Source organism: Theobroma cacao, chromosome 1 (genome assembly GCF_000208745.1).
Source record: "Theobroma cacao cultivar B97-61/B2 chromosome 1, Criollo_cocoa_genome_V2, whole genome shotgun sequence".
Lineage (NCBI taxonomy): Eukaryota > Viridiplantae > Streptophyta > Magnoliopsida > Malvales > Malvaceae > Theobroma > Theobroma cacao.
Window position 1 is genome coordinate 37,037,127 of NC_030850.1, and position 20,465 is coordinate 37,057,591.

Genomic DNA, 20,465 nt, shown 5'->3' on the forward strand with positions numbered 1-20,465 from the left:
TAAGTAACAAACAAAAAAATCTTTCCAGGAAATGATAGAGCAAAGGAACAGTTAAATGGAAATATTTTAATCTACAAGTGCACCCTTAGTGCTTGGAGATGCCTATCTAGACTTGGCTTGGTCCACAGATGTTGCTCTCCCCTTGTCGATCACACGAGATAATATCTAGTGTTTTAATACCCATTTTCCATGCAAAGTCTATTGGAAAAAATGAAATTAATACCAACAAATATGGTTGTTGTTTATATTACTTGCTTCACTGTTCCATTCACTCGGTGACGAAACTCAAACGCAGCACTAACATCATTTTGATCAGTAGCTGATTATTTGCTCTATATTAAATATGTTGACAGCTATATATATATATATATATATATATATATATATATATTCTGATGAATTGCATGAGAATCATTTATTAAAGTATCATGAAGCTGATTCAGAATCTTTGGCATAACCAAGTGGCATGGCAGGCAAAAACCCTGCGTGAGTCTGTCCTCCTATAATGCGCCTACAAGATCAATATGTACAATCCGATTACCACAAAACTGGGATCATGGCGGAAAGCAGAATCCTCAGATGATTCTCTCCTCATAAACCACCTAAACCAGAACATACAGAACACCTAGAAACAAGCATAAAAACAGCATGTACCCGATCGAAACCTGCTAACAAACAAGCATCACCTAGTTTAACACGATATCGTTAATGCCATAAAACACACACCACCACACAGCACACACTGCCAACGTGCAGCACAAATCCACTGCATAAAACGTGTCAATCAACCCAGAAAGCCGCTATACCTGTAGGTGGAGACACACAAGTACAACTCAGCCGACGCCAAACTTCCGCCACATGGCACCAATGACATTAGTAAATAGACCTGCATCTTTCACACACCAATAACATGACGATGCCATTATTAGACAAGCTTGTCGCTGTCACAAATTAAAAAGAATTCTATTACAATTTATTAATTGTTTTTAAATTTGAAAGATCAATATATTTTATATAGACATTACTTTTATAATTAACGGTAATGAAAATTGACCAACCATATCAACACAGCAAATGAAAAATATCACCATCATGCATACAACATTTCACCCCATCCACACCAAATCTAACCAAGGCATCGGTCAAGGAGTAAGCCTCCAGAAATCTGTGGTGAAAAGAGATGCCACCAATCAAACTGTATAGTCCATGCATCCATTTCATTGAAAGTCTTCCATAGGTGTATATATATTAATTTATGTTTAGAAGGGACTATATATATATATATATATATATATATATATATATATAGTAGTANATTAGTATATATATATATATATATATATATATATATATATTACGGATCCTCAAATGTTTTAAGAATTAGTGAACTTTGTATACTCATTTTGCTATGTTAGTGTCATCAGGATTAATTCTTACGTGGCGGATGTAGGGAAGGACAGGCAAAAGGGGCATTAAGCCATCAACCAATACATTTCTGGGAATTTTAGGCAAATCCAAGAAGCGGATTGGTTGATGGCTCAGTGCTCAACCATGGAATTAGCAAAGATATATATATAGAAATATAAAGGTATTTTGAAAAATATATCAAATTGAATATATATATATATATATATATAGAAATATCGAAGATATTTTGAAAAATATACTTGTAAACAAAATGCAATTGATTATGGAACGAAAATGAGATCGAGTACCAGTAATAATTGGTACGATGATACGATGGTCTTCAGGTTACATAATTATGGACAATCACATGCACATGATCAATATTGAAAGCAAACTTTTGATAAATATGATCAACTAATTAAATCATAGGTCTATTACAGTCAATTTTCTCCACTTAGCTAGATATTTGTACAAGTAAACCGTGACGAATGTGTTACCCATGTGCAAAAATTTTTAATTGATTATCAAAATATGATGACACCCTCGATATTACGTAATAACTCGATGTACGAATGAAAGTGAAACAAGTATAAATTGTGATAATAAATAGTTTTGAGCTTTTAACAAATTTAATGTGATATAAGGTATTACTAATCAATTGAAAATTAAAATTTTAAAAATTTATTCAGCATATTTCTATTTGTATTATATAATTATAATATAATATATTAATAATTATTTACCAACATATTATATATATGTGTGTAGCATTTTAGTATGTTATAATTTTTATATTTTGACGATAAAATATATAAATATACAAATAAACATATGTTAAAATTTTATTCAAAATTTTTAACATATACTATAAATTTTTATTATTTTTTCCTATTTTTTACCAATATTTTTATATCTAGGATAAATCTTAGTTTGAAAGAGTTGATAGATATGTGCACCAATATAATCTAATTCTTGGTTTTAATAATTTGGAGGGTTGAGTATCTGTACCCACATCTCATTTCTTTGGGTTCTAGTGGGAATATTGAAAACTAGCTCGACTTTTGGTAGGATTTGCTTTTGGGACCAAATATATCAAGTGCATAGGCATGTAAATCATTCTTCCATATATTCTTCAACATGCTCATTAAAATATTGTTGGCTGAATGCCCAAAAAGATACCAAAAATTGACTGGTGAAGGACACCATAGCTTTTCGGTATTGATGCTTGTTTCAAATATACAATACTTATGACTAATTAATTACTACTTAATTACATAAAATTATAACCCCCTATATATCTTTAATGGGTTATACTCAAATTAAGCTCATCTAATCCTGCTATTGTGGTGTACAGGGTTTACATGAATTTTCTAAACATGAAAAGATCTAGAAAAACTATAATCATTGAGGAAGGATTTTTGCAAGTGGTATTAACAGTTACAAGCTTATCATTTGGGAAATATCTATAACCAGTACAATTAGATATTTCACCATACCAAAGTTTTAATAATGATTCAATAAAAGATTAATATCATTTCTCATCATGTAATTCAATACCTAATAATTCTTTATATTTACAGAATAGAAAAGACAAGAAAAAGGTAGACATTCATGTACTATTATTGAATCCCTCCAAGAAGACATGTTTGGAAAGGATATATAGGCAAAGCATGTTTGGAAAGGATATATAGGCAAAGCAAAAGGAAATATATGTCTTGCACGTAACCTTCCATACTCAAATAAGATTATAAACCAAACCCACCTCCCCAAAAAAATTATAAATTTTACAAGTTCATATTAAAAAAAGAGAGACAAAGCAATCCACATAATTAACCCTTTGATATATTATTGTGGTTTGTGGATTAATAAAAATATACAAAATTAACAAAATTGTTTCTCACCTTTCGACTAAAGTTTGAAAATAGAAACCAGACAAGTTCTCAGCCCAAATAGTAAAGTTCTACAACCCAATGACACAAACATGTCCATGGATTGGACTTAATTTGCATATCCAAAAACCAAGTTCAAGCCCATTCAACCTGGACTCAAACGACAAGTCTTGTAATAAGTAATAGTGTTCTGTCCATCCAAAAGAAAGAACAGAGTGTTCAAATCCTTTGATATTCACATCATATGGGACAATGCATTTTATCATCAAAATTTTTTGCAGATACTATTATCTTTTACTTACAATCACGTTATGAATATTGTTACCAGATTCAAAACGCTGAAAAGGATTATATGCATCTATTGTTTTTTCTGAAACGTGATCTCTTCCTTTTTCCATTCACGCAGGAGCCTTCAACATCAGAAGGTAATGGTGCAGGTGCTGTTGTATTTCTGGGTTCGATGCTTCTTATCATATTTGCTATCCAGGACTAACAAGCATTCAGCCTGGTGATGGAACCTAGGCTTGACAAGGTTCCAAACGACTCGATAATCGGAGCTCAGCTTCAAGCGAATCACTAGTGGCAATCCCATTCCTGACTCTAGCAAGTCCTGCATGCTTCTGCCAGCGCCATACATTGGTTTATTCCTTGTTCCAACATATAACTGAAATATTGATGAACCGGAGCTTTGGGCATATAGTTTTGGTCCCTGAAAGTTTGATTTACATTTTCTTTTTTAAAATAAAGGAAATAGAATTCCATACCATATATATCAACTTGTAGAACTATGACTTGATAGTATGAAAACGACTAGACTTACTTGTGACATCGCAAAGGGAAGGCGGCCGAAGAACATCTCCATTATTGGAGGGTGGATGAAGAGACCAAAGAGCTTTGATTTGTTTTCTATGAGTAGATCGATGGAACAGTTGCAGGTCAGAATCTTGGTTGTAACCCCTGAGGCATCCACTCCTTCCCCTAGTCCGAATTGACTAACTCCTGCTATCTACAATCAAAGCTTTGTGTGAAATGAACCTGATAATTTTATTCGAGTTTGCATTTTAATTTATTATGGAATTATTAGAGTTTCTTTGAATTAAGTGGATTAGAGAATGCTTGGGAGCTTTCTTTTTTTTTTTTTTTTTGAAAAGTGATAATTTAATTGAACCAAAAAGTAGAATGTTATAACAAGTCTTGAATTGGAAAAAAACTCTTCTTGGCATAAGAGGTTGTGGCTGGTTGTGTGTGTGTATATATATATATATACATGATTGATGATTTGAGGTTATTGAGTTGAATCACAAGAGTTGTTATATTCAACTAGAGCAGTTACAATCTTAAAAATAAAAAATATGATAAATGTAAATTTTCGTCAATCGGGATATTAGGTGAACATTATAGAGTGAATTATTACTAAATTAATTGAGATTACACTATGCCTAACAGAATAAAAATAATACTAATAAATATGAAAATACATCCTTTAATTTCGAGAAAAGATGGAGGGGGAGAGGGATATACATACCTTAATAGAAATCTTAGGAGGTGGTGGCTTTGTAGCAATGTAGAAGACAAGCAAAGCGACTGCCAAGCTCAACACAAGCCTCCAACATATTTGTATAGAAATCCAGGCGCAAGAATTAGACCTTCTGAAAGAACAATACCTCCACCACCACCCTCTTTTCTTCCCGTAGTGCCCCTCTTCTTCATCTTCCTCCTCCTCCTCATCGTCATCGCCGCCGCTACCAACCCCGTGGTCAATAATGATGAGACGGTTGACGCCGTTGTCAGCTCCAACAATTTTTTTCTCATGCAAGAAGGAGTTGTTTGATCCGCGGGAGGATGAGTAACGTGAAAGGGTGAATCTGGAGACGTCGGGGTTCTTGTTGAGGAAGGTTGTTTCGGATCGAGTGGGGGAGTGGAAAGCAGATTGATCTTCAATGTTGGTGTTGTTTCGGATATCGGCACTGTTTGCATGGGAGACGGTGGAAGGGCTTTGCACGTAGTAAGCACATGGGTAGGAGTGGAACATCAAGGCTTCTTGGTCTTCATGACTGTTTTCCATTCCCTGAATTACAGATAGAGTGGACATGGAAAGGCAGAGAGACAAAGAGATTGAGAATTAATGCGAGAGATGACTTTCTGACCCCCTGGCCCTGGTTCTGGGTTTTGGAGGGCTTTTAAACTGACTGAGTCTGTAAAGAGGCGTTGCTTTTCTGAAGCAGGCACATGACCTAAAGATTTTGGGTTTTGGGTCCCAAAGATTTTCTAATCGCATTTACCTCCCCCCCTCCCCTTTTATTCAGTTAAACTTTATTAATAAGCATTAAAAAAGGATTAAAGGTGAGTAAGCATTATAGGATAGTATGAATTACATTTTCGTGTGACATGTAACATGTCGTTAATTTATTTATTAAGTGATTCGATTTTCTCGAAATAATACAAGTAATAGACTATTATAATTGTTTTTACACGTCTCAATATGATTTGTTATATAAATCATATTCTAAAGAACAAAAAAGTGATTTGTTATTTGAATCATTCTGGAGCTGGCTATAGTGTAGAAAGAAAAAAGTAATTTGCAAGGATAATAATATTTTTCCCTTTTTGGATATTTAAATTTTGTTAAAAAAAACTTTCAAAATATAACCCATATGAACTCACAACTTGCCTAAACTAAAGGTTTTAAATTCAAATAAATCTTCATCTCTAATATTTATAAAAAGAAAGTTTTGATTTCAATGAAGCTTTTGATAATTATTTTGTTAAAGCATGCAATTAATGTTTTAAAGAAGCAAATAATATATAAATTAAAGAAAAATTGGTCCGAAAGTTACGGGAAAGTGTCCTGACGTTGTAGTCCTAGCCTTGGATTTGCTTTACACCGAATTGTCTCAATCTTTTGACATCCTAGGAATGATAGCAAAGTAAGCACGCTTTGCCACTCTCTTTTGTCCTCTTAATTTTAGTATTCCTTCCAAATTTCCTCTTCATTTCATGAGAAAAAGATGCCATCCATCTTAGCTACGAGGGAGACAGAGAGAAACCCAAACAACATTTTTAATAGTGAAGAATATGGACTACACCCACACTTAGTGCACATTCATAATTACAGTTGTGGTCTTTAATGATGTGTGATCCTTTATGTAAAATCAATACATATATTTATTTCACCTGCATATATATTCGTATATATACGGAAAATAATACACCATTTCTTTATATGAAGAGTTATATATTAATCTCTCCATATTGATCAGATTCCTTCCTTATCAATTTGGTATTTAATAAAATTATTTTTGATCGAAAAAATAAAAACTATATATATATAAGAATTTTTGTCCATGGACCATGTACTTATTTGAATGATAGGTATACGGATTACAATTATGTAGGTTGTTTGTATTATGTGTCATCGAAATTCAAATCATGAGGTATATACACGTCATGGGAATAGTTTTAATTTTTTTCTTTGGAAAAAAAGTAATGTGCCAATTAATTGTAATTACGCCTGTTTGCTTGCATTAATTAATCAACAAAATCCCCCTACATGATGGAAATACTTGTTTTTTAAGGGATGAAGAATTGTTATACAAGGGTTGCCACATTAAGGGTCATGATTGAAGATAACAATGAGAAGATTGGTAAAATAATGGGAGTGGGAGCAGCTTTTGCTTTTATGCCAAGACATAATGAATAATTGCCCTCTTCTACTCACTGCCATCATCACCAATTTGCATATTTCTTATCCCTCTTTTCTTGCTCAAAGCTGGCTAGGCTAGGTCTCAATCCTCACCATCCACATGTATTGGGGCTCCTGTTAAATTATACTTCCTATCCCCCACACCATAAATGAATCAACTTTTTTGTAGAAAGAGACCCTGTTGAGTACTGTTGGCTTTTTACCAGGTTCCATGGCCAGGTAAATCTCAAATTCAAAACCCCCATAGGATTTTTCCCAGCAACATTAATTACATATATCACCACTGTTTTTCTTTTGTTCTGCTTAGAAGAAAGTTAATTAAACCTATTTGGGGATGATTATATAGTTGTATAAGAGATTAAAGAAGATTTATTAAAAATCGAATTTTAATAAATTGTAATAATGAGATCATTTGGTCACTTATAATAATATCTTATCACATGTTTAAGTCGTGTTGAGTGAGAATTATTCTCACATTTACTCAGCTCAGTTGTTGTGACGGCTGCACGCATGTACCACACGTGTCCTTGTGGGTGTGGTATAAATAATACTGATTTGTTTGGTCCAATTAATTTGGCATGTTATAAATAAAGAGTGAAGTCCACCAGGCATAAATATTTTCACAAGAAGGTCGAGGGAAAATGTAACCTGGAAGGCACGCAATTACTGCCTCTGTGTCTCACATGATTTTAGTGGCCGCTTCAATATATAATATTTGGGCCCTGTCCCAGCGTGAAACAAATTAAAGGTATATTACTAGTTAGCTTAAGCACAGGTCCAAAGGAAACTTCTTAAAAGTCACTCATTCCAGCTGACCCAACTTAATGTCCTACTACTGTCATTAAAACAAGCTTTTTTTTTTCCTATACCAGAATGAAATCTTATAGAGAAAAACTGAATTACTTTCATGGTTGGAATAATTTCTTTGAATAATAAAATTTTTCAAATGTTTTATGTATTTAAGTATTTGGTTCAATATTGAATTAATAGTTTCAACTTATTCTTAAAATCTTAATAGCCATCGGTTTTTGAACACGTAATTACGTAGAGGTAATTAACCACTCCTGTCTCCTGATTTAGTGAAATCTAAGTAAATCCATCCTCCCTTTCCTCAAGTCCCTATGACAAACCAGACGAAAGAAAGCAAAACAATGCAATAGAAAACCTTACCAATTAGATTAGGATGCTTTATGGATGCACTCCGAGACGTGATCACCACCAGCAAAAGCCACACAAACGAGCCCAAAGGGCTTGAACAAATGGATCCTATTAGTAGTTTCACCCTTCTGGGCCAGATTACTGAGGTTTCCTTTTGGTTTTGAGGTTTGTGTCATACTCGGCCCAACAAAATTTGTTTGTCCAATGGAATCTGGAAGATCAATCAAGCTTCAGTCAACCAGCGTCTCTTCGGCCGAGTGGTTAAGGCGTGTGCCTGCTAAGTACATGGGTTTCCCCCGCGAGAGTTGGAATCTCTCAGGTCAGGCAACGCAAGATATTTTTTCTTTCCATGATACATAGTGCCATCTGCAGTTACCTGCCTGCCCCATTAATTAATGGTTTCTTCATCATTTGCTGTCTTGTTCTATGTTAACTGTTTTGTAAAACATTTCCTTTTACTGCCTTCAACAAAGAATAACACTTTATTGAAATGAATAACCGTCAACTTAATGAAAAAAAAAAAACTAACATAATGCATGATGCATGCAGAGTACGTAGCAACTTCATCTTTTAGCAGCAAGCCAAGGATCCAACAATTTCTTTTTGCGATCTATTTGGTTCATTCCCTTCATATATATTAATTTAGTTGAAGAGTAAAAAGGAGGCTTGAAGTTCTGATCATGTAGTAACTCTTAGTCGATATCAGTAGCTAACTGCACTTCTTCAGGGCAAGCCCAAAGCATGTAATTTTGTTGTGTAAACTTTTAGTTAATCCCATGCAAAGAGGAAGAAATTTTGTCTACGTATATTTAACATGTACTACTTGGAAAAGAGAGAGCGTTCTCTACTTTGCTTATTATTCATGTGTTTTTACGTAAAATTTGTGTTACATGCATCCTTCTCAGCTTCCACTAATAACAACCTCCACCTTCAAATTTATTCCCCCTAATTTGTACATGAAATTAAACTACAATTCAACAACTATAATCTTAATCTTTATTTTTTACTCTCTATTTCTGTATCACTATTCACATTTCTCTTAGAAAAAGGAACGACGATTCTTGCACCAATCCTCCCCTTCTGCGAATTGACTGAAGTGCCTCTTGCTGAAACCGAAATACATACGTACAAGAAATCTCCGGCTGTGCTAATCTCCACTTTTTTCATGTTTATTCCCAGACGTCCAGAATTATGGAAACTCTGGTATATAAATTTTCGAGTCTAAAAGAAAGCGAAAGGGAATTCAAAGGATAAAAAAAGGGTAATGAAGAACCAAGAAATTAAGATAAAGAGGAAAAAGAAATGAAAGATTCTGAGATGGCAAGGAGAAATGCAGCAAACGAGAGGGCTTGAAGTGTAAATTGTGGTGATGGTGAAAAAGAAAAACTGCCCAAAATTTCCTATGTATGGCTTTGGGTAGATTTTGAAAGAGAGAGGCCGAGGCACTAAGTGTCGGCAGTTATTCAACTTGGAAATCAAGGAAAGGGAAGGAAGAAATATTATCCATCAAGCCCTCTAGATCCCATTCTCCCATTCTTAAGTTTTCTCCTTGCCAATGATGATTTTCTAACCCAAACATGTCCCCTACTTTAAAGCTCTGATCAGTGTTGTTGAAGCAAGTATGATTGTAGTGGTTGTTATTGCTTTTCATATCAATGCTGCCATTGGCAGCATTATTCTCTTCAATGCTTCTACTCTCAAGTGGAGGAAGAGAAAAGTCCCCTTCCAACCCTATTTTATTCGCAGGCTCTAAAACCCCATAATCCCCGTAAAATCCTTGTCCCATACCACCTTGCGTTAAGCACGCGGGCACATCGAACAAACACGGTGCACCTGTCATGTCGTAACGGTTATTGAGCAGAGGAAACGGATCGAATTGGTTGCCCGTAACAATTGGTTGCATGGATGTTGATGATGAGGAAGATGAGTCCATGCATAAGGTCATGATGTCATGTTCATGCACAGGGAAAATCCCTCCTACACCATGATCTCTGAGCTCCGATGAATCACTGTTGTTGGGTGATGAGGATGTGGAGGTGTTGTTTTTCAATCTTTTCTTTATCGTGGAGTTCCAGAAATTCTTTATTTCATTATCTGTCCTTCCTGGAAGACGAGCCGCGATTTGAGACCACCTAAAACATTTGAAACCAATGAAAAAATAAGACATATATACGTCTGTATATAACCGACATAGTAGCAGAAAAACAAATTCAGCAGAGACGTTAAACTGTGTTCCATTTTTTTTCTTTTCCTTCTCGGATGCATGCTTTGCATGGATGCTTAAGCTCTAAAACGGAAATGATGTATGCATATAATTGTGACCAAAAGAGAAGGGTTTGAAGGAAAAAAGAGGAGATGAGTGAGATCATGGAGGATTGTTAAGGCGACTCATTTTTCTTGCCTGCTATAAGCTCTTCTTCTGTTAGATTTAGAGCATTTCAAAATAAGCGTGATTGGCTCATTCAGGAAATTGATATGGGTGGGGTACATGGTGGGTGGCCGGGGATTGTCAAATGCAAGGCCACAGAAGAGGATTCCTTTGGTATTAATGAGCATTGAATTTTTCTGAAGTTCTAGATTACATGTCCGGAGCCAAGTAGAAGCAATAATCAAATTATATCTGCAATGAGAGGACAATTGCTGGAAGCATTGTTCAAGAAGAGAATTAGAAACTTTAAAAAGAACAAAGCTTGAACCAGAAAAGATTAAAATCTTATGACTGGGTTCAAATCCAGCCTGAATTCAATAGATCAGAAGCACCATATTCAAGGGATTAATAATTTATAAGATTGGGCAGCCGTTAACTTGCTTAGAATAGCCAGACCAAAGATCATATAGTTACAAATGGAACGAAATACTTCTGAATAATGCAAATTCCACATTTTTAGAGAGTTTAAACTGAGAATGTTTCACAATGTAGTATATGATATTGGCATTTGCACATTAACAATATTACGAGTTTCTTTTGCTTCTAAGCGTTGAACATGTTTGCAAAAAGATAAAAAACCTGATTTTATCATTCACCATATGTTATGACATGATCTCTCTATTGGACTCCAAATAAGCACTAGGTAAATGCCAAGAAGAAAAGATTATAGTACACTTACGGTTTGCATATTATATGACTGTAATTTCACTAATTTTTCTTCTTGATTGAGCCATAGAAGAGAGATAGATATAAAAATCGAACCTGTTGCCAAGGATGGAATGCAAATGTATGATAAGCTCTTCCTCTTGAGGAGAGAAGGCGCCACGCTTAAGATCAGGTCTCAAGTAATTAATCCAACGAAGACGACAACTCTTGCCACACCGCTGGAGACCAGCATTCCTGGCAATGTCACTCCAACAGCCTTGTCCATTGGTTAACATGTACTTCATGAGTTTCTCATCCTCTTCTGGTGACCACAATCCCTTCCTCAGCTTGATCTTGTTATTGTTAACTCTGTCCTTTCCCATATTTTGATCAGGCTTCCTCATTGCTGTTGGGTCTCGATCTGATCTAGTGGAGCCTTTCTCTTTTTAACTGGTTTGATGGAGATAAGAGAAAGCTATATAGGTAAATGATGGCTGTATCAGAGAGAGAGAGAAGGCTTCATGGGGTGGTAATGGTGATGATGATGGTGATGGTTGTGGGGTTTGCTTTAAAATATGAATATGAACATGTATGAGAGGAATGCATTTGGAGAGAGTGTTTGTTGGTTGATGGGTAGAGTGGAAAACGGATTGGAGGGGGACCTCCCTCGACCCTCACAGGATGAGAGAGAGAGAGGGATGGTTGGTCGTCTTGTCTTTGACTCTATCTTGTCTTTTTCGATGCATTTTTCTTCACTCACAAGGTAATCATCATATGTGTACGAGACACAAACCAGTTTGCTTCCACTTCACATAATGCTCCTTCGCTCTCTCTCAACCCACACGTGTATTTGAAGGATAAGCCTATGCCCTAGAGAGAGAGAGAGAGAGAGAGAGAAAGAGAGCCTGCAGAGATCAGAGACAGAACACAAAAAAAATAGTACTTTTAGTATGCCTTTTAGGTTCTGGTCTCCCACATATGTTATCGTTGCTTCCAGATGAGAAACGTGAACAATATTTTGTAGGCTGCAGCATGCGCCCCGGATGGTCTGCAACATGAAATCAGGAGCCTAACACGCCTCTCAACTATCAAGGAAAAAGGAAACATGAACCTGGACTTAACTGCTGTCTACACCCCCAGTTACACCCCCCCCACCCCCCTTCTATTGGTCTAAAAGCATTCTTTCCCTTAAAGGCATCATGCTGTTAAGAGTAATTCATTACTAAAAATTTTGTATAACAATATGGAATTAATAGAATATGTAAAGCATGTGAAATGATTATCAGGCCCTGATTTCATCAAACTGGAAAGATTTCATTTAGCTGAATATCAAAATGCCCTCATTAATCTTGTTGGAAACAGAAGGCACTTCATTTGGAAAATTGGGTAGTTGCCTTCCCTAAATTAAGTAAAATCATTTTCCCTTGCACTCAAAAAGATATTTCTCAAGTGGTATCACCATTTGCAGATATATCGAAGCGTATGAGAGTTGTTTCTTCACCTTAAACCAGTGCTTGCTTTTCCTTTCCAAAAACAATTTTCTTTTATAACTTCATCAGTCACAGCAATCTAACTACATATGACCCATCTATGAGTTACTCACCAGCTGAATATATCCAGCAATTGCTGCTAGTTTTGTTTCATATACAGATGATTTTGACAGCCAGTCCCTGAACCAAGGGTTAACTACAAACTACTTGTTTAATTTGTTAATAAGGTTTCACTTGATCAAAGCCAAAAATCAACGACAATCTACATGGGCCATCTCAAGGTATCTTAGATATTACAGGTTAATATACCCCACAAACTTTCCCTGTCTTATCGTGTTGTCAGGTTTATCTTTCTCTCTGATGCCCTTTCCTTACCTAATTCCTCACCGTGCATGCCAGAGAAATTTTCATGTATAATATACGAAAAGAAACTCCAGAGAAACTCCGGGTCATTCGTTTCCGCCCAAATCTATCTTATATGAGAGTCTTAGTCAAAATCTTCAAGTATACAAGAGCAATATACAGTTATCCATATAATGCTGTGTATATTTTGACAGCGACTGCCACAATACCTGGCAAAAAGTGAGTGGAAAACTCTCAAGCTACTCAAATGTTTCGAAAGTATTCTTTTTATCAACAGCTGTCCAGTAAAAATCTGTTCCATGCTTGTAAGGCTGTCCCAAGCAACAAACTACTTGGTTAAAAAGACAAGAAAAAACACCTAGCCCCCCGTCTTGCTGCTACACATTGGACTAATATATATATATATTGCTGTTTAAATTAAAAATCTGTCTTGAAAAATGATTGTACGTACGAACAAGTGATATTCATTGGTCTAGCAATGCGAGGAAATCATGGCCTGAAAAATTAAGTGAACAACTAGCTAGAATAAACCGTATAGGGAAAAGAGGAAAGAATTAGTCAGTACTAGTTTGTAAGCTTTGTACAGAAAAGTGGACACCATTATTCAGTCTCTCAGCTTTTGTTGGTTTAGATTGAGTGGGACACAGGAACAATCAAAAGCATAAGAGCCAAAAGAACAACAGGAATGAGAGACATCCGTGAATGAAAGCTGACAACCACCGGTCCGTCGTGGCTCATGTCTTACTAATGCCGATACATCTTCCTCTTCTCAGCTACATCTCATCCAACTACCTATGTACTCAAAGAAACAAACCATCTTAAGCTCGCTGGAACCCTCCAGCGCCCCCAGCGCCCCCCCCCCCCCCCCCCGCACCGTTGGCCATCGGACTCGCCTTCATCTGCTGTCGCAAGCCTTACGCAGATGCCTCAATGATGTGTCCTCTGCAAAATGGCCCTATGTATATACTCCTCTTTGATCTCAAATCTTGTTGCTTCTAAATTCCTCTCAAATCTTGTTGCTTCTAAATTCCTCTTAGGATTGCACCTTTTCTATATTTGCTTCTTTATGGGACCTCGGGCTTCGTCACTGCTTTATATGGTAATTAACCATCGGAGGTTCATGAAAGAACTTTGCACAAAAATTAATGTGCTAGGCTTCATCAAACAACTTTGCAGCTTGAAGGCTTTCGCTGTAATAAAACAGAGGATAATTTGAAGTACTAGTAATCAAGAGAGCGTTTAACTCATAATTAAAACTCACAAATATTAGGATTGTTTATATATATATATATATAAAATATATGCACCTGTGCCCGTGTTGTATGCATATAAATGGAGAATACCACAAGGCGTGGACAAATAGTTACAACTAATTTAGATGAGAGATCTTTCAACAATTAAAATGGTGCTTTATTTCTTCTACTTCCTCGTGACGTATGCTAGAGACGCTGGTGGCAGCGTTTTGGGTAGGACAAGCCAAGGATTGGGAGGTCGATGAGTGGAGAACCAGAGAGCTAGTTAGTGGAGGACTTTTCTATTTTGGGGGAATTGTCGCCACCCTTTGAAATGCATTGGGCTTTTGGTTGTATGGTGTACAAATATGTACTTCTACTCGTTCATTAATTCTGGCCCGCTAACTTGCTTTTCCAATGGCCTTGTTCGTAGGAAACCATCTCATGCTTACAACTTAATGAGTAAAACTAATAAATAATTAAAGATGGCAATATATGATAGAAAAGAGACATTCATCTATATTCAAAAACAGTATTTGATGTCCAGGCAAGTAACATTTAAGATGTCCCTGAACAAATTATGATCTTCAAAGGTGAAGTGGCCACAAAAACCCCATACAAAAGGTAGAAAGTTTACCAGTGACTTCCCCAAATATATGCCAAGAAGGTCGCTTTTATTGTGAATGGATGTATTCCATCATATGAAAAGGCAAAGTACAAGAAAACAGAGGCAAACAAGACCACAATGATTCTTTGCCCTTCTTGACTAACAAATTGGTGCAGAAGGAACCTACAAAGGGTCAGCTAGGGATAATGACATCTTTCAGAGGGTACCAAAGTTGATAGGCTCGCGCAAGAACCTCTCCATCTGTTGCGCCCTAGTCTTAATGGACATGTCAAACACCTTTTGCGAAAACTCTACCACAAGCCCACCAAGAATACTAGGATCAATCTGGCACAGACGGGAGAAAATTTAGAAATACAGAGTAAAACAAGCAGTAAACTTGAATAATATACACAACAGATGAAACTCCATACCTTCTGTTCCAGCTTCACCTGCTTCCCCTGTCCAATTATTTCCTGCAAGGTCTCCTTCAGTTCTTTCTCCTCCTCTGGGGGAAGGGGCTGGTACAAAATGACAACCATCAAGATGAGACAGTGAAGGATAATGAATACAGAATAGGTGTATAGAAAGATTACTTCCAAATTCTTTGAGCCTAAACACTTAGCATTAGCCAAGTAGACACTAGTAAAATATTTGATATCACGAGCATCAGGTCCTTATGGTATTAGGTTAAAAAAAAAAAAAACTTTATAATCACAAAGTATTCAAGAGAAGAACAGTGCCAATATATTAAATAAACCATTGAAACAAAATTTCATGTATCTGCCTAACTGCATTGCAGTGTTCGACTATATTCTTTTCCTTCAAAGGGATAAAAGAAAGGCTATATTTGAATTTCAACTTTATATGAACATAAATTTTTCAAAGGGTGATAAAAGTAACTTAAAACTTTACAATTACAGAGTAAACTTACAATAACAGTTGTTACAATGGCTTTCACTTCTCCCTTATGAGCCATGGTCAACTCCACAAATCTCTTTGCAATGCTCTCTATGTACCTTAGCCTTCCATTCTCAGCCAATACAACTAGCATAGATAAATATAAAAATAAAAAAAAATTAGAGAAGTATTTAATCCTTAAACACAACAATTAGAAGCTATAAATAAAACAGAAGTGGTGACAAGAAAATTATGCAAGTAAGTCCGGCAGCACTACAGGCCAACATACAACAAACAAAGTCCGGGCTAAAGACATAAAACATGCGATAGATATCATACAAAGAGTACAGACCACCGCAACTATGATTTGCAAATTATAGCGGAGGGCAAAAATGCTATATTGAAACCCATTGAAATCAGAAAGAGATTTTATAGACAAAAAAAAAATACAGAAAAAGACCAGATCAGCAGCTGGAAAAAACAATAACAAAAATATAATCATGGGTGAAAACAAGAAGTGCACCACATTTAGTCTGTAATGATAATAAGACCATGTTTGGTCTACAACCATAAGAATGTCCGATAAGTCAAAAATAATTGAAATAGATTACAAGAATTGAAATGAGAGATATTTAAGACATCATTTGGCTAACCCTAAGAAGCAGAAGCTCAATAACGAATCAAGTGAAGCACAGGGCCAACAACCTATCCACAACATCCCAAGCTAAAAATCTCACATGAAACTTTTAAACAAGTAGCTAGCTAACCACATCCAGGAAGATTACTAACTCATCATACAATTCCAAAAATTCTTTTAACCACGCCTTAATCGTCCTATGGTTTCATATGTCAATGCTACCATCCTATGTCCTGCATCAGTTTAAGATGCAAAAGTAGCTACTCCAGACCATAATTCCATGAAACTATCAAGCTTTCTATCCACCGTATAATTCACAAGGCATATTGTTATACAAAGCAGTAAAATTTCTTCATGAATTCAATTCTTCACATGAACATAACATACCTATGGTCATTGAGAAGAAACAAGAAAAGAAAGCCTTACACATAGTCTCAATTTCTCATTTCACCACAACCAAGAAAGATTGAACTTCATACAAAAGCCAGTAACAGCTCTAAATAATTTATATAATTCAAGTAAAACTTGCTCGACAAATTTTCCAGTTTTTCATACCCAAGAAGTTCTTTGTAACATCTGAAAATTTAGCTTGACCACATATTTCATTAATGGCTTTGACTCTTGTCTCTGCAGGTACTGACAAGTCCTTGGTGAATTGAGAAAACGTTGGACTATTCTTTGAAGCCTCAACAAGATTAAGAAGTTCAGACTCAACCTTGTTCAGAGCATTTCCTTTTACTGCTGCAAGGTAAAGTGCAGAGGCATAGTTTCCTGATCCCCCAAACAAAGCCAGAGGCACCTAAAATGCCATTAAGAACCAACAGAGCAGAATTAAAACACATATATGAAACTAATTTCACAGCCTTACTGCCTCTCTACCCCTGGAAATGTAAAGCACACACTTCACCTTAACAACAGGAAGTTTTTTTAAGTTAAAAGTAATCCAGCTACCTTAACTTTCACTTCCTTTTTGGGGGAAGCAGTTGAATAATTCTTCGACAGCTGAAAGAAACACAATGGGAGAAATCAAGACAGACAGAGAGTCAAAAATCAAAATTGAGCTTAAACATATCACGGTTGTAAAATGAAGAGGAAAACGAATTAGAAGTTAGAACCGTAAGCTTCGCACAATTCCTAAGCACCCAAATTTTTCTCCTTTTGCAAACAGAGCTATTCTCCACTTTCTCTCATTGCGAATAGATATACACAACACAATTGAAAACAAAAACAGTACCACAAAAAACAAAGGCAAAGCAAATAAAGAGAATCAAATTTCTAATGGAGATAACCAGATGATACTGCTTTGTGAAGCGATTATCGTTACCTCGGCGCAAAGTAGGGTTTGGTGAAGATTGGATCTGTGAGCGGAAAGAGAATCGGCTCCCAAAAGCCTGTTAAAGAGAGGGAGACTCGATCTGATGCGCCCTGCCATCGCCATTTCTCACAACAAAACAACCCTAATCCTTGCGTTTGATTTTTGGAAGATCGCTTCTGAAAAAGGAGGACGAATCGGTTTGAGTTTTCTTCTGGCAGGAGTCGGGAGTCGGGAGAGGGAATTTGAGGGTTGCAGTCGCGTTCTCCAACATTTGATGTTGCTGGGCTGGGTTTGTGAGGAGGTTATGGGCCCTCGTCTCATCGGACCCTGAGCAATCTGCCCGGAGCCTAGCTTGGAGCAGTCACCAGTGTGGATCCAGATCGGCCCATTTCGGTACTCTGGCGGTAGGCAGGCTGTCTAGCATTTTGTTGAGCGTGGGCCCCTTCCCTATCAGCCATTTAAAGAGACTGGAGACACGTGTACTCGGCTGCACCACAATTTGGACTCCAAATTTTTTAAGTAATCATTATCCAAAAGACGTTTTTTGGTCATACACGTGACTAGCATGCCATCCAAAGTAACCGCTGGGTGCAATGAAAAAAATAAAATGAAAATTAAATTTTAATACAAACTATTTTTAAATAAATTTTTTGTTTTAATTTGCATAAAAATTTATCAAAAAAAAAAAAAAGAGATGAAGGTAGTATATTTTTAATCATACTCATAACTCACCCACTATCCAAATAAACCTCTAGGCGCAATGAAAAGAAAAGGCAAAAAAAAATTGTGTATTAATCAGATTTATTGAGGGAAAAATCATTTCTATTTTCAAAAAAAAAAGAAGTAGAAGTATGCACATAAATACATAGATCTAGCTTTAATTTCTAAACATAGTCTTTATAAATAAAGTGATTAGGGGGTGGCGTTTGAAAGATAAGAAGGGACTTCCAAAAGCACAGTGGTAATAAATGAGTAATTGTGACAAATTCAAATTAATTTGTTTTGTTGTCATTTAAAGCTATAATAATAGTCTACATTTTTAGTTCAAAACCTTTGAATTCATAAGTATGACTCAAGTCGAATATACTTTAATTAAATTTAATAATAAAATTGATCGAATGTGTGTATATATATATATATATGCATGTATGACTATGAATATGGAGTAGATGAATTCTATATATTTCTACCGAACGTGATATCCCTGCCCTTGCACGTGAATTTCATATGCTAAGTAATGTTACCTTATAATATGTTATCATCATTAATCCTTTTTTTTTTCTTCGAATGAAACCAAGACACTATTAGTAACGGGTAATTACAAGTAAAACGGGAAGATAATAAATGAAAACAGGGGTCAAAGCTCTCGGCCAGGATTAGGAACCCCACATGCATCTCCAAGTCCAACGACCAGTCTCGTACCTAAACAAAGCTGTGCATAACTCCTTATTTCTTCAGATTTCCAGAACTTCCTCTCTTTCTCTTTCTTCCATCTAACCTTAGACAACACCTTTATATCTCCAATCTTCGACATCATCAAGAAGTATTTCGTGTCTTCCTTCTGTTCTTCACCTGTCTCTCAACCAACAAACCCTTTGAAGACTCTGCATCTCCATAACTTCAGAGCCCAAGAAGTTTGAGTTTTTGAGACTTTTTGATTCTGGCCTTTTTTGGGTTTGCATAGTTTTGAACCACGAACGTGATGTTGCAGCTGTTCTTCACAATTGCTTTCTCTGCGGCGCCTTTGACTCTGTATGTTCCTCCTATTAGAAGCTTGAATCTCTTTGTAGAGGCCATGGAGGATCTGGTAAGGGAATCGAGGGTTTATACCAACAGGCTCTACCCTCGTGCACGGCTCGTCTGGTCTAGGATCTTGGATTGCATGCTTTGCAACTTGAGGTTAGATTAGATTAGATTGTCTCAAGTGATCTTAGCTTCAATCATCAGATCTTAATGTACATATATTTGTCTTCTTTTGTTTTTGTTTTTGTTTAAACCTCTGTTTCTTTTCTTTTCCCGTGCTGATAATAAGGCAAGGTAGAGAATAAGTCAAAAACATTCTTTTGTGTTTCTTAGTATATCGTTGCGGGATTGAATTCAACCGTAAGTTGTGAGTGTTGTTTGAAGTTCATGTATACGATCTGTATTCATTACTCTTCTTGTAGTCTTTGTTGAATCTTATGGGGCTGGAATCCATGTGAAAAATCAGATCAGGGTTTTTTGATGTAGGAGATCAGCTTGGAAACTTGGTTCTGTTTTTTGACTTTTCTGAACCAGACACACCGTGCCAACTGTTCACTGCATTACAGTACTAATGTCAGAAGTAGAATTCAGAACCTCATCAACTTTCATAGGTATCTCATATTTATGTTTGCAGAGTTTGCCAGTTTGTTTCTTGGGTGTTGTTGCTCATTCCTATCCAAGAATTAGATAAACATCATTTGGGAAATTGTCTTTATGTTGCTAAACATGGGGGGCAAAAGGAGGAGAGAAAGACAAAATGAAAAAAGGCCCATTATTTGGCTTTTGTGCCCGCTTTTGTTTCAGGCAATCCCTGCCTGCCACTCACACTCTTCAGGAGTACGAAACATTTGGCTTTAAACTTAAGGAGGTGCAATTTTTAATCAAACCATATTCCAAAAGCACATGGGAGTGTAATTTTAACACTAATCAATTAATCAAAGGGTCCCCTTT

General features: G+C 36.1%; 4 protein-coding genes across 4 annotated transcripts; 1 reads left to right on the forward strand and 3 right to left on the reverse strand.

Moving 5' to 3' along the window:
• LOC18614628 lies at positions 3,231 to 5,463 on the reverse strand. The gene is made up of 3 exons (XM_007052473.2): positions 4,822 to 5,463; positions 4,117 to 4,302; positions 3,231 to 4,005 (listed from the first exon to the last, which is right to left on the reverse strand). Exons 1-3 carry the CDS (start codon positions 5,386 to 5,388, stop codon positions 3,715 to 3,717), a joined length of 1,044 nt encoding a protein of 347 aa, XP_007052535.2. The 5' UTR covers positions 5,389 to 5,463; the 3' UTR covers positions 3,231 to 3,714.
• On the reverse strand, positions 8,998 to 11,721 carry LOC18614629 (transcription factor MYB46). Its single transcript, XM_007052474.2, has 2 exons — positions 11,348 to 11,721; positions 8,998 to 10,289 (listed from the first exon to the last, which is right to left on the reverse strand). The coding sequence occupies exons 1-2, from the start codon at positions 11,632 to 11,634 to the stop codon at positions 9,617 to 9,619; spliced, it is 960 nt and encodes a 319-aa protein (XP_007052536.2). The 5' UTR covers positions 11,635 to 11,721; the 3' UTR covers positions 8,998 to 9,616.
• LOC18614630 (ATP synthase subunit O, mitochondrial) lies at positions 14,810 to 18,172 on the reverse strand. The gene is made up of 6 exons (XM_007052475.2): positions 17,781 to 18,172; positions 17,408 to 17,458; positions 17,012 to 17,255; positions 15,854 to 15,966; positions 15,354 to 15,440; positions 14,810 to 15,267 (listed from the first exon to the last, which is right to left on the reverse strand). Exons 1-6 carry the CDS (start codon positions 17,892 to 17,894, stop codon positions 15,139 to 15,141), a joined length of 738 nt encoding a protein of 245 aa, XP_007052537.1. The 5' UTR covers positions 17,895 to 18,172; the 3' UTR covers positions 14,810 to 15,138.
• LOC18614631 lies at positions 19,123 to 19,929 on the forward strand. The gene has a single exon (XM_018114337.1). The coding sequence runs from the start codon at positions 19,474 to 19,476 to the stop codon at positions 19,678 to 19,680; it is 207 nt and encodes a 68-aa protein (XP_017969826.1). The 5' UTR covers positions 19,123 to 19,473; the 3' UTR covers positions 19,681 to 19,929.

Excerpts from the sequence above, each read along its gene's own strand:
- LOC18614628 (XM_007052473.2), bottom strand. The coding sequence starts at position 5,388 with ATGTCCACTCTATCTGTAATTCAGGGAATGGAAAACAGTCATGAAGAC. Across the intron at positions 4,303-4,821 it reads CTCCTAAGATTTCTATTAAG|ATAGCAGGAGTTAGTCAATT; the intron begins GTATGTATATCC and ends CTTTGATTGTAG. Across the intron at positions 4,006-4,116 it reads TTCCCTTTGCGATGTCACAA|GGACCAAAACTATATGCCCA; the intron begins GTAAGTCTAGTC and ends TCAAACTTTCAG.
- LOC18614629 (XM_007052474.2), bottom strand. The coding sequence starts at position 11,634 with ATGAGGAAGCCTGATCAAAATATGGGAAAGGACAGAGTTAACAATAAC. Across the intron at positions 10,290-11,347 it reads CATTCCATCCTTGGCAACAG|GTGGTCTCAAATCGCGGCTC; the intron begins GTTCGATTTTTA and ends CAAATGTTTTAG.
- LOC18614630 (XM_007052475.2), bottom strand. The coding sequence starts at position 17,894 with ATGGCGATGGCAGGGCGCATCAGATCGAGTCTCCCTCTCTTTAACAGG. Across the intron at positions 17,256-17,407 it reads AAAAGGAAGTGAAAGTTAAG|GTGCCTCTGGCTTTGTTTGG; the intron begins GTAGCTGGATTA and ends ATGGCATTTTAG. Across the intron at positions 15,441-15,853 it reads CCATTGTAACAACTGTTATT|CCCCTTCCCCCAGAGGAGGA; the intron begins GTAAGTTTACTC and ends ATTTTGTACCAG.
- LOC18614631 (XM_018114337.1), top strand. The coding sequence starts at position 19,474 with ATGTTGCAGCTGTTCTTCACAATTGCTTTCTCTGCGGCGCCTTTGACT.